Source organism: Oncorhynchus clarkii, chromosome 31, assembly GCF_045791955.1.
Source record: "Oncorhynchus clarkii lewisi isolate Uvic-CL-2024 chromosome 31, UVic_Ocla_1.0, whole genome shotgun sequence".
Lineage (NCBI taxonomy): Eukaryota > Metazoa > Chordata > Actinopteri > Salmoniformes > Salmonidae > Oncorhynchus > Oncorhynchus clarkii.
Genome location: NC_092177.1, coordinates 26,155,820 through 26,171,687, shown reverse-complemented (window position 1 = coordinate 26,171,687; position 15,868 = coordinate 26,155,820). Strand labels below are relative to the sequence as shown.

Genomic DNA, 15,868 nt, shown 5'->3' with positions numbered 1-15,868 from the left:
ATTACACCCACACACACAGCGCTAGACACACACACTTCTCTTTTAATAATAATGTATAATATGCCATTTAGCAGATGCTTTTATCCAAAGCGACTTACATGAGAAAGCCCATGAGAAAGCCCATGAGAAAGCCCACCAGAAAGCCCACGAGAAAGCCCACCAGAAAGCCCACGAGAAAAGCCCATGAGTGCTCTAAATATAGCCAGTAAATCAGTGACTCCTCCCTGTCAACCAGGGAGATAGAACAGTGGAGATGAAGATTGTGGAACACACTCAACATGTGATATCATATAAACACACACACACACACACACACACACACACACACACACACACACACACACACACACACACACACACACACACACACACACACACACACACACACACACACACAGACACAGAGCGAGACACAGACAGAGACAAACAGACAGACAGACACACAGAAAGAGAGACAGACACACACACTAAGGTAGAAGGTTTTTGATTGGTCCACCCTAACCCTATTGGACAACACGACAGCTGAAATGTGAAGCTTGAAATTGTATTGGTTGGCACCTGTTTCTTTTATAAACATACAGTATACAGCACAACATTAGCATACAGTATATTGGAGAATTAAAGAGCAACATTTAATAGGTTTTAAATCAAACCACGTGGGAAAAGAAGTGTTCCAAAAACCACCCAGGGCTTCCATACAGCAGGACACCCCCACCATCCCTCTGGGAAAATGTAGGACCCCTCCTCCTGACAAAGAGTCTTTGGATTCTCACGATGCACTTCAGACAGAGGAAAGTAGACCGATAGATAGTGTGTGTGTGTGTGTGAGAGAAATATAGACAGAGTGCAGTGGATGTGTGTGAGAGAAATATAGACAGAGTGCAGTGGATGTGTGTGAGAGAAATAGAGAGAGTGCAGTGGATGTGTGTGAGAGAAATAGAGAGAGTGCAGTGGATGTGTGTGAGAGAAATAGAGAGAGTGCAGTGGATGTGTGTGTGAGAGAGAGAGAGAGTGCAGTGGATGTGTGTGAGAGAAATAGAGAGAGTGCAGTGGATGTGTGTGTGAGAAATAGAGAGAGTGCAGTGGATGTGTGTGAGAGAAATAGAGAGAGTGCAGTGGATGTGTGTGTAGAGAGAGTGCAGTGGATGTGTGTGTGAGAGAGAGAGAGAGTGCAGTGGATGTGTGTGAGAGAAATAGAGAGAGTGCAGTGGATGTGTGTGTGTGAGAGAGAGAGAGTGCAGTGGATGTGTGCAGATGCTGATGCTTGAACAGGGATATGTTTATATGGCAAAGCAAGAGTCGTCCCTCAGCGTGGAAAACCCTGGGACTGTGTCATGGTGAGAGCCCCGCCCTCACCCATTGGCTCCTTCAGTCCCAGCATGTCCAATCCGGTGGTCCCATGAAGGACAATGGGCACAGACTCCTCCTTCAACTGGCAGGAGGATGAAGTTGCCCTTAGACACTGATTGAAGAACAGTTTCTATATTTCTCTATGGTTAAGGTTAGGATATGAGTAAGACGAGCTTATCCTAGATCTGTGGCTAAGGGCAAACTTCCACCCATCTCCTTTAATTGGACCGTGATAGACTGTCCTCTAAGAGGTCCTCTAGTGACCCCGCCCCCTCTATGCTAGGCTCCTCCATCTGCGCCATCTTGGTCTTCTTATTGGGTGGTTTGCTGAAGCGGGGTGTGGTGTCCTCCTGCATCAACTCTTTGGCCAAGATGTTCGTCACTGCATGACCAGCTCTCCGGTTGGCTGTGAGAGAGAGAAAGTGAGAGAACGAGAGAGAGGTCAGACAGGTCATTTCAGGGATTGGTCATATTGTGTTACCAGACAAGCTCAGAGGGACAGTGGAGACGGGGGTCAGTTCAGTACAGGTTAAAGACTAGCAAACCAAACGTCTCACTGCAAACAACCAGACTGCAGCACTCTATTCCTTATGTAGTGCACTACTTACTTTTTACAAGACTCCATAGGGATCTTATTAAAAGTAGTGCACTATGTAGGGAATAAGGTACCATTTGGGATGCAGATGGCAGAGAGAGACTGACTCCCCCCAGGCGGGCTGTCTGAAGGAATATACCGTCTGTTGATACTGGTCAACAGGACCCACACACGAACAAGCCTGTATTCACTGGTAACGCACACACACAACTACAGTTGAAGTCGAAAGTTTACACACACCGTAGCCAACTATATTTAAACTCAGTTTTTCACAATTCCTGACATTTAATCTATAATAGTAGAGAGAATGATTTATTTCAGCTTTTATTTATTTCATCACATTCCCAGTGGGTCAGAAGTTTACATACATACTCAATTAGTATTTGGTAGCATTGCCTTTAAATTGTTTAACTTGGGTCAAATGTTTCGGGTAGCCTTCCACAAGCTTCCCACAATAAGTTGGGTGAATTTTGGCCCATTTCTCCTGACAGAGCTGGTTTAACTAAGTCAGGTTCAGTTCAGATTTCAGTTCTGCCCACAAATGTTCTATAGGAATGAGGTCAGGGCTTTGTGATGACCACTCCAATACCTTGACTTGGTTGTCCTTAAGCCATTTTGCAACAACTTTGGAAGTATGCTTGGGGTCATTTGGAAGACCCATTTGCGACCAAGCTTTAACTTCCTGACTGATGTCTTGAGATGTTGCTTCAATATATCCACATAATTTTCTTTCCTCATGATGTCATCTATTTTGTGAAGTGCACCGGTCCCTCCTGCAGCAAAGCACCCCCACATCATGATGCCATCTATTTTGTGAAGTGCACCAGTCCCTAATGCAGCAAAGCACCCCCACATCATGATGTCATCTATTTTGTGAAGTGCACCAGTCCCTAATGCAGCAAAGCACCCCCACATCATGATGTCATCTATTTTGTGAAGTGCACCAGTCCCTAATGCAGCAAAGCACCCCCACATCATGATGTCATCTATTTTGTGAAGTGCACCAGACCCTAATGCAGCAAAGCACCCCACATCATGATGTCATCTATTTTGTGAAGTGCACCAGACCCTAATGCAGCAAAGCACCCCCACATCATGATGTCATCTATTTTGTGAAGTGCACCAGTCCCTAATGCAGCAAAGCACCCCCACATCATGATGCCATCTATTTTGTGAAGTGCACCAGACCCTAATGCAGCAAAGCACCCCCACATCATGATGTCATCTATTTTGTGAAGTGCACCAGACCCTAATGCAGCAAAGCACCCCCACATCATGATGTCATCTATTTTGTGAAGTGCACCAGACCCTAATGCAGCAAAGCACCCCCACATCATGATGTCATCTATTTTGTGAAGTGCACCAGTCCCTAATGCAGCAAAGCACCCCCACATCATGATGCCATCTATTTTGTGAAGTGCACCAGACCCTAATGCAGCAAAGCACCCCCACATCATGATGTCATCTATTTTGTGAAGTGCACCAGACCCTAATGCAGCAAAGCACCCCCACATCATGATGTCATCTATTTTGTGAAGTGCACCAGACCCTAATGCAGCAAAGCACCCCCACATCATGATGCCATCTATTTTGTGAAGTGCACCAGACCCTAATGCAGCAAAGCACCCCCACATCATGATGCCATCTATTTTGTGAAGTGCACCAGTCCCTAATGCAGCAAAGCACCCCCACATCATGATGTCATCTATTTTGTGAAGAGCACCAGACCCTAATGCAGCAAAGCACCCCCACATCATGATGTCATCTATTTTGTGAAGTGCACCAGACCCTAATGCAGCAAAGCACCCCCACATCATGATGTCATCTATTTTGTGAAGTGCACCAGACCCTAATGCAGCAAAGCACCCCCACATCATGATGTCATCTATTTTGTGAAGTGCACCAGACCCTAATGCAGCAAAGCACCCCCACATCATGATGTCATCTATTTTGTGAAGTGCACCAGACCCTAATGCAGCAAAGCACCCCCACATCATGATGTCATCTATTTTGTGAAGTGCACCAGACCCTAATGCAGCAAAGCACCCCCACATCATGATGTCATCTATTTTGTGAAGTGCACCAGTCCCTAATGCAGCAAAGCACCCCCACATCATGATGTCATCTATTTTGTGAAGTGCACCAGTCCCTAATGCAGCAAAGCACCCCCACATCATGATGTCATCTATTTTGTGAAGTGCACCAGTCCCTAATGCAGCAAAGCACCCCCACATCATGATGCCATCTATTTTGTGAAGTGCACCAGACCCTAATGCAGCAAAGCACCCCCACATCATGATGTCATCTATTTTGTGAAGTGCACCAGTCCCTAATGCAGCAAAGCACCCCCACATCATGATGCCATCTATTTTGTGAAGTGCACCAGTCCCTAATGCAGCAAAGCACCCCCACATCATGATGTCATCTATTTTGTGAAGTGCACCAGTCCCTAATGCAGCAAAGCACCCCCACATCATGATGTCATCTATTTTGTGAAGAGCACCAGACCCTAATGCAGCAAAGCACCCCCACATCATGATGTCATATATTTTGTGAAGTGCACCAGACCCTAATGCAGCAAAGCACCCCCACATCATGATGTCATCTATTTTGTGAAGAGCACCAGACCCTAATGCAGCAAAGCACCCCCACATCATGATGTCATCTATTTTGTGAAGTGCACCAGTCCCTAATGCAGCAAAGCACCCCCACATCATGATGTCATCTATTTTGTGAAGTGCACCAGTCCCTAATGCAGCAAAGCACCCCCACATCATGATGTCATCTATTTTGTGAAGTGCACCAGTCCCTAATGCAGCAAAGCACCCCCACATCATGATGCCATCTATTTTGTGAAGTGCACCAGACCCTAATGCAGCAAAGCACCCCCACATCATGATGTCATCTATTTTGTGAAGTGCACCAGTCCCTAATGCAGCAAAGCACCCCCACATCATGATGCCATCTATTTTGTGAAGTGCACCAGTCCCTAATGCAGCAAAGCACCCCCACATCATGATGTCATCTATTTTGTGAAGTGCACCAGTCCCTAATGCAGCAAAGCACCCCCACATCATGATGTCATCTATTTTGTGAAGAGCACCAGACCCTAATGCAGCAAAGCACCCCCACATCATGATGTCATCTATTTTGTGAAGTGCACCAGACCCTAATGCAGCAAAGCACCCCCACATCATGATGTCATCTATTTTGTGAAGAGCACCAGACCCTAATGCAGCAAAGCACCCCCACATCATGATGTCATCTATTTTGTGAAGTGCACCAGTCCCTAATGCAGCAAAGCACCCCCACATCATGATGTCATCTATTTTGTGAAGTGCACCAGTCCCTAATGCAGCAAAGCACCCCCACATCATGATGTCATCTATTTTGTGAAGTGCACCAGACCCTAATGCAGCAAAGCACCCCCACATCATGATGTCATCTATTTTGTGAAGAGCACCAGACCCTAATGCAGCAAAGCACCCCCACATCATGATGTCATCTATTTTGTGAAGTGCACCAGTCCCTAATGCAGCAAAGCACCCCCACATCATGATGTCATCTATTTTGTGAAGTGCACCAGTCCCTAATGCAGCAAAGCACCCCCACATCATGATGTCATCTATTTTGTGAAGTGCACCAGTCCCTAATGCAGCAAAGCACCCCCACGTCATGATGTCATCTATTTTGTGAAGTGCACCAGACCCTAATGCAGCAAAGCACCCCCACATCATGATGTCATCTATTTTGTGAAGTGCACCAGTCCCTAATGCAGCAAAGCACCCCCACATCATGATGTCATCTATTTTGTGAAGTGCACCAGACCCTAATGCAGCAAAGCACCCCCACATCATGATGTCATCTATTTTGTGAAGTGCACCAGTCCCTAATGCAGCAAAGCACCCCCACATCATGATGTCATCTATTTTGTGAAGTGCACCAGACCCTAATGCAGCAAAGCACCCCCACATCATGATGTCATCTATTTTGTGAAGTGCACCAGTCCCTCCTGCAGCAAAGCACCCCCACATCATGATGTCATCTATTTTGTGAAGTGCACCAGTCCCTAATGCAGCAAAGCACCCCCACATCATGATGTCATCTATTTTGTGAAGTGCACCAGTCCCTCCTGCAGCAAAGCACCCCCACATCATGATGTCATCTATTTTGTGAAGTGCACCAGTCCCTCCTGCAGCAAAGCACCCCCACATCATGATGTCATCTATTTTGTGAAGTGCACCAGTCCCTAATGCAGCAAAGCACCCCCACATCATGATGTCATCTATTTTGTGAAGTGCACCAGTCCCTAATGCAGCAAAGCACCCCCACATCATGATGTCATCTATTTTGTGAAGTGCACCAGTCCCTAATGCAGCAAAGCACCCCCACATCATGATGTCATCTATTTTGTGAAGTGCACCAGACCCTAATGCAGCAAAGCACCCCCACATCATGATGTCATCTATTTTGTGAAGTGCACCAGACCCTAATGCAGCAAAGCACCCCCACATCATGATGTCATCTATTTTGTGAAGTGCACCAGTCCCTAATGCAGCAAAGCACCCCCACATCATGATGTCATCTATTTTGTGAAGTGCACCAGACCCTAATGCAGCAAAGCACCCCCACATCATGATGTCATCTATTTTGTGAAGTGCACCAGTCCCTAATGCAGCAAAGCACCCCCACATCATGATGTCATCTATTTTGTGAAGTGCACCAGTCCCTAATGCAGCAAAGCACCCCCACATCATGATGTCATCTATTTTGTGAAGTGCACCAGACCCTAATGCAGCAAAGCACCCCCACATCATGATGTCATCTATTTTGTGAAGTGCACCAGACCCTAATGCAGCAAAGCACCCCCACATCATGATGTCATCTATTTTGTGAAGTGCACCAGTCCCTAATGCAGCAAAGCACCCCCACATCATGATGTCATCTATTTTGTGAAGTGCACCAGACCCTAATGCAGCAAAGCACCCCCACATCATGATGTCATCTATTTTGTGAAGTGCACCAGACCCTAATGCAGCAAAGCACCCCCACATCATGATGTCATCTATTTTGTGAAGTGCACCAGTCCCTAATGCAGCAAAGCACCCCCACATCATGATGTCATCTATTTTGTGAAGTGCACCAGACCCTAATGCAGCAAAGCACCCCCACATCATGATGTCATCTATTTTGTGAAGTGCACCAGTCCCTAATGCAGCAAAGCACCCCCACATCATGATGTCATCTATTTTGTGAAGTGCACCAGTCCCTAATGCAGCAAAGCACCCCCACATCATGATGTCATCTATTTTGTGAAGTGCACCAGACCCTAATGCAGCAAAGCACCCCCACATCATGATGTCATCTATTTTGTGAAGTGCACCAGACCCTAATGCAGCAAAGCACCCCCACATCATGATGTCATCTATTTTGTGAAGTGCACCAGTCCCTAATGCAGCAAAGCACCCCCACATCATGATGTCATCTATTTTGTGAAGTGCACCAGACCCTAATGCAGCAAAGCACCCCCACATCATGATGTCATCTATTTTGTGAAGTGCACCAGTCCCTAATGCAGCAAAGCACCCCCACATCATGATGTCATCTATTTTGTGAAGTGCACCAGACCCTAATGCAGCAAAGCACCCCCACATCATGATGTCATCTATTTTGTGAAGTGCACCAGTCCCTAATGCAGCAAAGCACCCCCACATCATGATGTCATCTATTTTGTGAAGTGCACCAGACCCTAATGCAGCAAAGCACCCCCACATCATGATGTCATCTATTTTGTGAAGTGCACCAGTCCCTAATGCAGCAAAGCACCCCCACATCATGATGTCATCTATTTTGTGAAGTGCACCAGTCCCTAATGCAGCAAAGCACCCCCACATCATGATGTCATCTATTTTGTGAAGTGCACCAGACCCTAATGCAGCAAAGCACCCCCACATCATGATGTCATCTATTTTGTGAAGTGCACCAGTCCCTAATGCAGCAAAGCACCCCCACATCATGATGTCATCTATTTTGTGAAGTGCACCAGTCCCTAATGCAGCAAAGCACCCCCACATCATGATGTCATCTATTTTGTGAAGTGCACCAGACCCTAATGCAGCAAAGCACCCCCACATCATGATGTCATCTATTTTGTGAAGTGCACCAGACCCTAATGCAGCAAAGCACCCCCACATCATGATGTCATCTATTTTGTGAAGTGCACCAGACCCTAATGCAGCAAAGCACCCCCACATCATGATGTCATCTATTTTGTGAAGTGCACCAGACCCTAATGCAGCAAAGCACCCCCACAACATGATGCCATATATTTTGTGAAGAGCACCAGTCTCTCCTGCAGCAAAGTACCCCCACAACATGATGCTGCCACCCCCGTGCTTCACGGTTGGGATGGTGTTCTTCGGCTTGCAAGCATCCCCCTTTTTCCTCCAAACATAACGATGGTCATTATGGCCAAACACTTCTATTTTTGTTTCATCAGACCAGTGGACATTTCTCCAATAGTTACGATCTTTGTTCCCATGTGCAGTTGCAAACCGTACTCTGGCTTTTTTATGGCGGTTTGGAGCAGTGGCTTCTTCCTTGCTGAGCGGCCTTTCAGGTTATGTCGATATAGGACTCGTTTTTACTGTGGATATAGATACTTTTGTATCCGTTTCCTCCAGCATCTTCACAAGGTCCTTTTCTGTTGTTCTGGGATTGATTTGCACTTGTCGCACCAAAGTACGTTCATCTCTAGGAGACAGAATGTGTCTCCTTCCTGAGCGGTATGACAGCTGCGTGGCCCATGTTGTTTATACATGCATACTATTGTTTGTACAGATGAACGTGGTACCTACAGGCATTTGGAAATTGCTCCCAAGGATGAACCAGACTTGTGGAGGTCTACAATTCTTTTTCTGAGGTCTTGGCCGATTTCTTTTGATTTTCCCATGATGTCAAGCAAAGAGGCACTGAGTTTGAAGGTAGGCCTTGAAATACATCCACAGGTACACTTCCAATTGACTAGCCTATCAGAAGCTTCTAAAGCCACGCCATCATGTTTAAAGGCACAGACAACCTAGTGTATGTAAACTTCTAACCCACTGGAATTGTTAGTGAATTTTAAGTGAAATAATCTGTCTGTAAACAATTGTTGGAAAAATGACTTGTGTCATGCACAAAGTAGATGTCCTAAACGACTTGAAAAATGAGTTTTAATGACTCCAACATAAATGTATGTAAACTTCCGACTTCAACTGTATGTCTTACTAGAACTGTGAGGACTTTTTTAGGACAAACAATTGATCCCCATTCAGAATCCTTTATTCCCTAACCATAAAACTAACCCGTAAGCCTAAAATAGCCTTTTTACAAGTGAGGACTGGCAAAATATCCTCACTTCTCTGAATTTTAGTTGCTTTCATTCGTGCCAGGACTTTTGGTACTCACAAGTATAGTAAACGTGTACACACACGAACACAGCAGTGGTGTTAATGTGAGTGAGGATTAGTCTGTGTGTGTACCAAACCCTTCACTATGTGTCAGATTACTACCGCTCTACTTGATCCTGCTGACACAGAGAAATGTAGAGGGATGGAAGGATAATGCCTGTAGTAGGAAGATGAGAGAAAGGGGAGAGAGGGAGAGAGAGGAGCGAGAAATTGTGCCCTGCGGACGTTATGTCGTTTTTATCATTCTACTTGTTTTATCTCAACAATCCTGATTTTTTCTCCCTCCCGCATGGGTGGACAGCTGTGCCGCAGTGGCCATGTTGAATTATATAGATCAGACGGGGATTGTGTGTGTGTCTGAGAAATGGGTACAATTATTCCTCAAGACCTGCTGCAAAAGAACTGTGTGTTTGTATCACACACACACAAAATGTGACCGAGAACACACACAGTTGGATGTAGGTGTGTGAGAGAGTTTAGAGCAGTCAGTGAGATGCAGTAGTGTATTCTGGAGTTGACCTGGTAGTAAGACTCTGGACACACACACACACACACACACACACACACACACACACACACACACACACACACACACACACACACACACACACACACACACACACACACACACACACACACACACACACACACACAACCGAGCAGGTCTCCAGCACTAGCTGTGAGTCTGGGGAGGAAGAGGAGGAGAGAGGGATCAGTCAGAGGAAGATGGAGAGATACATTAGCGGTTATGTAATTCAGTCCATTTCACTTGATCAGTACTCGGCTTCACAGAACTTCATCAATGCTGACGAAAACAGGCAGCCACCCCAGGGTGTTCAGAACAGAGAGATTTCACAGTCACACACACACTAATTAAACATTAAGCAAATGACTCTGATAGAGTGGAGAAGTACAGATCAGAGCCAGTCCCAGAGACCCAACATGAGAAGAAATTTCAAAGGATGTCAATTCTGCGCCACTCCTCTCCCTCAGAAGAGAGAGAACAGAAAGAGGAAAGAAAGGGGTTGATGATTAGAACCACAGTGAGCTAGGGAGAGAGAGGTCAGAATAAAGACTAAACCACTAATCAGAGAATCAGGGAGAGGACACTGGTTTGGGGGTCGGCGAATCAGGGAGAGGACACTGGTTTGGGGGTCGGCGAATCAGGGAGAGGACACTGGTTTGGGGGTCGGCGAATCAGGGAGAGGACACTGGTTTCGGGGTCGGCGAATCAGGGAGAGGACACTGGTTTGGGGGTCGGCGAATCAGGGAGAGGACACTGGTTGTTATGAACGAAATAGAGGATGATGTTGGTTAGAAGAGCAGATCAATTCCTGACTGATCAGGACAAAGCCCATCTGTGCTGATAGTAACCTCAACTGCTATCGTAACCAGCTCCTGGTGCTATCGTAACCAGCTCCTGGTGCTATCGTAACCAGCTCCTGGTGCTATCGTAACTAGCTCCTGGTGCTATCGTAACTAGCTCCTGGTGCTATCGTAACTAGCTCCTGGTGCTATCGTAACTAGCTCCTGGTGCTATCGTAACCAGCTCCTGGTGCTATCGTAACCAGCTCCTGGTGCTATCGTAACTAGCTCCTGGTGCTATCGTAACTAGCTCCTGGTGCTATCGTAACTAGCTCCTGGTGCTATCGTAACTAGCTCCTGGTGCTATCGTAACTAGCTCCTAGTGCTATCGTAACTAGCTCCTGGTGCTATCGTAACTAGCTCCTGGTGCTATCGTAACTAGCTCCTGGTGCTATCGTAACTGGTTCTCCAGTCAGAGCTGAGAGGGGAGTTTGGCTCTGGGACTGTAGAGTTCTCTTCCCACCAGGAAATGAGATGTCTAGACAAGAACCCAGCACAATGCCTCAAAAACATGCTGCCTGTGTTCAATTTTGTTTATAACTCTGTGTGTATGTGTGTGTGTGAGAGAGAGTGTGTTCCTGAGTGAGTGAGTGTGTGTATGTGCGTGAGAGGGGAGATGGGGACACAGAGTGGTTTAAAGATCATCTGCGACACATTACACAATATGGGAGTCTTCATAATTACTGACAGATGGGGAAAGTCACTTATTGTGCCAGTGAGAGTTTTCATGTTTGTGTCTGTGTAGAGGTCTATAGTCATGTGTCTGAGTAGAGGTCTATAGTCATGTGTCTGTGTAGAGGGAGAGGTCTATAGTCATGTGTCTGTGTAGAGGGAGAGGTCTATAGTCATGTGTCTGTGTAGAGGGAGAGGTCTATAGTCATGTGTCTGTAGAGGTCTATAGTCATGTGTCTGTAGAGGTCTATAGTCATGTGTCTGTAGAGGTCTATAGTCATGTGTCTGTGTAGAGGGAGAGGTCTATAGTCATGTGTCTGTGTAGAGAGGAGCAGCAGACAGTGTGTCTGGTTATAGAAGCTCCCAGCTGGAGCAGCAGACAGTGTGTCTGGTTATAGAAGCTCCCAACTGGAGCAGCAGACAGTGTGTCTGGTTATAGAAGCTCCAGTGTGTCAGCTGGAGCAGCAGACAGTGTGTCTGGTTATAGAAGCTCCCAGCTGGAGCAGCAGACAGTGTGTCTGGTTATAGAAACTGGAGCAGCAGACAGTGTGTCTGGTTATAGAAGCTCCCAGCTGGAGCAGCAGACAGTGTGTCTGGTTATAGAAGCTCCCAACTGGAGCAGCAGACAGTGTGTCTGGTTATAGAAGCTCCCAGCTGGAGCAGCAGACAGTGCGTCTGGTTATAGAAGCTCCCAACTGGAGCAGCAGACAGTGTGTCTGGTTATAGAAGCTCCCAACTGGAGCAGCAGACAGTGTGTCTGGTTATAGAAGCTCCCAACTGGAGCAGCAGACAGTGTGTCTGGTTATAGAAGCTCCCAACTGGAGCAGCAGACAGTGTGTCTGGTTATAGAAGCTCCCAAGCTGGAGCAGCAGACAGTGTGTCTGGTTATAGAAGCTCCCAGCTGGAGCAACAGACAGTGTGTCTGGTTATAGAAGCTCCCAACTGGAGCAGCAGACAGTGTGTCTGGTTATAGAAGCTCCCAGCTGGAGCAGCAGACAGTGTGTCTGGTTATAGAAGCTCCCAACTGGAGCAGCAGACAGTGTGTCTGGTTATAGAAGCTCCCAACTGGAGCAGCAGACAGTGTGTCTGGTTATAGAAGCTCCCAACTGGAGCAGCAGACAGTGTGTCTGGTTATAGAAGCTCCCAACTGGAGCAGCAGACAGTGTGTCTGGTTATAGAAGCTCCCAACTGGAGCAGCAGACAGTGTGTCTGGTTATAGAAGCTCCCAGCTGGAGCAGCAGACAGTGCGTCTGGTTATAGAAGCTCCCAACTGGAGCAGCAGACAGTGTGTCTGGTTATAGAAGCTCCCAGCTGGAGCAGCAGACAGTGTGTCTGGTTATAGAAGCTCCCAACTGGAGCAGCAGACAGTGTGTCTGGTTATAGAAGCTCCCAGCTGGAGCAGCAGACAGTGTGTCTGGTTATAGAAGCTCCCAACTGGAGCAGCAGACAGTGTGTCTGGTTATAGAAGCTCCCAGCTGGAGCAGCAGACAGTGTGTCTGGTTATAGAAGCTCCCAACTGGAGCAGCAGACAGTGTGTCTGGTTATAGAAGCTCCCAGCTGGAGCAGCAGACAGTGTGTCTGGTTATAGAAGCTCCCAACTGGAGCAGCAGACAGTGTGTCTGGTTATAGAAGCTCCCAGCTGGAGCAGCAGACAGTGTGTCTGGTTATAGAAGCTCCCAACTGGAGCAGCAGACAGTGTGTCTGGTTATAGAAGCTCCCAACTGGAGCAGCAGACAGTGTGTCTGGTTATAGAAGCTCCCAACTGGAGCAGCAGACAGTGTGTCTGGTTATAGAAGCTCCCAACTGGAGCAGCAGACAGTGCGTCTGGTTATAGAAGCTCCCAACTGGAGCAGCAGACAGTGTGTCTGGTTATAGAAGCTCCCAGCTGGAGCAGCAGACAGTGCGTCTGGTTATAGAAGCTCCCAACTGGAGCAGCAGACAGTGTGTCTGGTTATAGAAGCTCCCAGCTGGAGCAGCAGACAGTGTGTCTGGTTATAGAAGCTCCAGCAGACACTGGAGCAGCAGACAGTGTGTCTGGTTATAGAAGCTCCCAGCTGGAGCAGCAGACAGTGTGTCTGGTTATAGAAGCTCCCAACTGGAGCAGCAGACAGTGTGTCTGGTTATAGAAGCTCCCAGTGTGCTGGAGCAGCAGACAGTGTGTCTGGTTATAGAAGCTCCCAACTGGAGCAGCAGACAGTGTGTCTGGTTATAGAAGCTCCCAGCTGGAGCAGCAGACAGTGTGTCTGGTTATAGAAGCTCCCAGCTGGAGCAGCAGACAGTGTGTCTGGTTATAGAAGCTCCCAACTGGAGCAGCAGACAGTGTGTCTGGTTATAGAAGCTCCCAACTGGAGCAGCAGACAGTGTGTCTGGTTATAGAAGCTCCCAACTGGAGCAGCAGACAGTGTGTCTGGTTATAGAAGCTCCATCGCCCTCCCCAGGCAAGACAGGCAATACACTTATTCCCATAACAAACCATTTGTGACAACTGCTCTCAAAGGAGTGAGTGAGTGAGAGTGAGAGAGAGAGAGAGTGAGAGTGAGAGAGTGAGAGAGTGTGTGTGTGTGTGAGTAAAGGGCAGTGTGTGTGTGTGTGTGTGTGAGAGAGAGAGAAGAGAGAAGTTTTGGGGTTCTACTTGTCTAGATGAGGGTTTTGTTGGTCAGTAACTTCTTGGAAAGCGTGTGTATTGTTGAGGTGTACAGGGAGCCCTACGGTGGGGGAAGGTCTTTATTAGGGTCACCCCCCTGTTAAAGGGCAGTGTGTGTGTGTGTGTGAGAGAGAGAGAAGGGGGTTCTACTTGTCTAGATGAGGGTTTTGTTGGTCAGTAACTCTTGGAAAGCGTGTGTATTGTTGAGGTGTACAGGGAGCCCTACGGTGGGGGAAGGTCTTTATTAGGGTCACCCCCCTGTTAAAGGGCAGTGTGTGTGTGTGTGAGAGAGAGAGAAGGGGGTTCTACTTGTCTAGATGAGGGTTTTGTTGGTCAGTAACTCTTGGAAAGCGTGTGTATTGTTGAGGTGTACAGGGAGCCCTACGGTGGGGGAAGGTCTTTATTAGGGTCACTCCCCTGTTAAAGGGCAGGCCTGCTGAGGAGAGAGTGTGTGTATTGTGACTGGCTCTTCATATGTGTCCATCTATTGTGATTGGTGCTTTGTTATTCGTAATCTTTTGTGATTGGTGCTTTAGGGTGGTGTTATGACCTAGCAGATGGGTCTATAGTGATGTTCGCGACGCCTCTTTGTGATGTCACCATTCCTTTAAACACCATCACATGACAGAGGGGAATAGCCAGTAGTTCAAGATTTTACTCAAAATTGGACATCTATCCATGTCCTGAGGACGTTGAGACGTCGACACCAGCCACAAGGGGCAACATTATTACCATCAGTAGGCTTGGGTTTTGCTAGGGCTATGTGAACGGGTAATCCCCTGACTCTGGGTCAGAAGGTTGTGTGTTCAATCTCAGTCGTGGACGTTGGTTTTTTATTTTACCACTATCCTAAACCTTAACCCTTATATTAACCATTCAAAATGAGTGCCTAATCTTAGACTGTGTAAAGTGTGTTACTATGTGTTATAGTGTGGGTGTATGTGTGTGTATATATTTGTATCAGTATTGGTATTTGAGCATATATGTCTGTTGGTATGCAGTGTGTGTATGTGTGTGTGTGTTGGTATGCAGTGTGTGTATGTGTGTGTGTGTTGGTATGCAGTGTGTGTATGTGTGTGTGTGTTGGTATGCAGTGTGTGTATGTGTGTGTCTGCTGGTATGCAGTGTGTGTATGTGTGTGTGTGTTGGTATGCAGTGTGTGTATGTGTGTGTCTGCTGGTATGCAGTGTGTGTATGTGTGTGTGTGTTGGTATGCAGTGTGTGTATGTGTGTGTCTGCTGGTATGCAGTGTGTGTATGTGTGTGTGTGTTGGTATGCAGTGTGTGTATGTGTGTGTGTGTTGGTATGCAGTGTGTGTATGTGTGTGTGTGTTGGTATGCAGTGTGTGTGTGTGGGCCTTGCTTAAAAAGAGCAGTGTAGACAGAGTGAGGGCAGCTGCTGCCCCTCTCCCCTAGAGACAACCAGGCAGACAGAGCTGCTGAGTCACAGGTCAGGGGTTAGAGGTCAGTCTCCCCAGTCTGTCTCCTCTCAGCCTCGTGTCTCTCGTTGGAAACAGACAGTTCTGACACCACTCAGCATGAGGCTGGAGCTCTGTGTGTGTGGAACCTAACAGTATGGAAGGTCCTGACACCACTCAGGATGAGGCTGGAGCTCTGTGTGTGTGGAATCTAACAGTATGGAAGGTCCTGACACCACTCAGCATGAGGCTGGAGCTCTGTGTGTGTGGAATCTAACAGTATGGAAGGTCCTGACACCACTCAGCATGAGGCTGGAGCTCTGTGTGTGTGGAATCTAACAGTATGGAAGGTCCTGACACCACTCAGCATGAGG

At 47.1% G+C, this 15,868-nt stretch overlaps 1 protein-coding gene across 1 annotated transcript in view; it reads right to left on the bottom strand.

Moving 5' to 3' along the window:
* Positions 1-547: 547 nt before the first annotated feature.
* LOC139390840 (protein diaphanous homolog 1-like) overlaps positions 548-15,868 on the bottom strand; it is a 50,785-nt gene continuing 35,464 nt past the window's right edge. Inside the window, exon 12 of the mRNA XM_071138235.1 lies at positions 548-1,756. Coding sequence (XP_070994336.1) covers positions 1,569-1,756 — 188 coding nt within the window. The 3' untranslated portion in view covers positions 548-1,568. The remainder of the gene's footprint in view (positions 1,757-15,868) is intronic.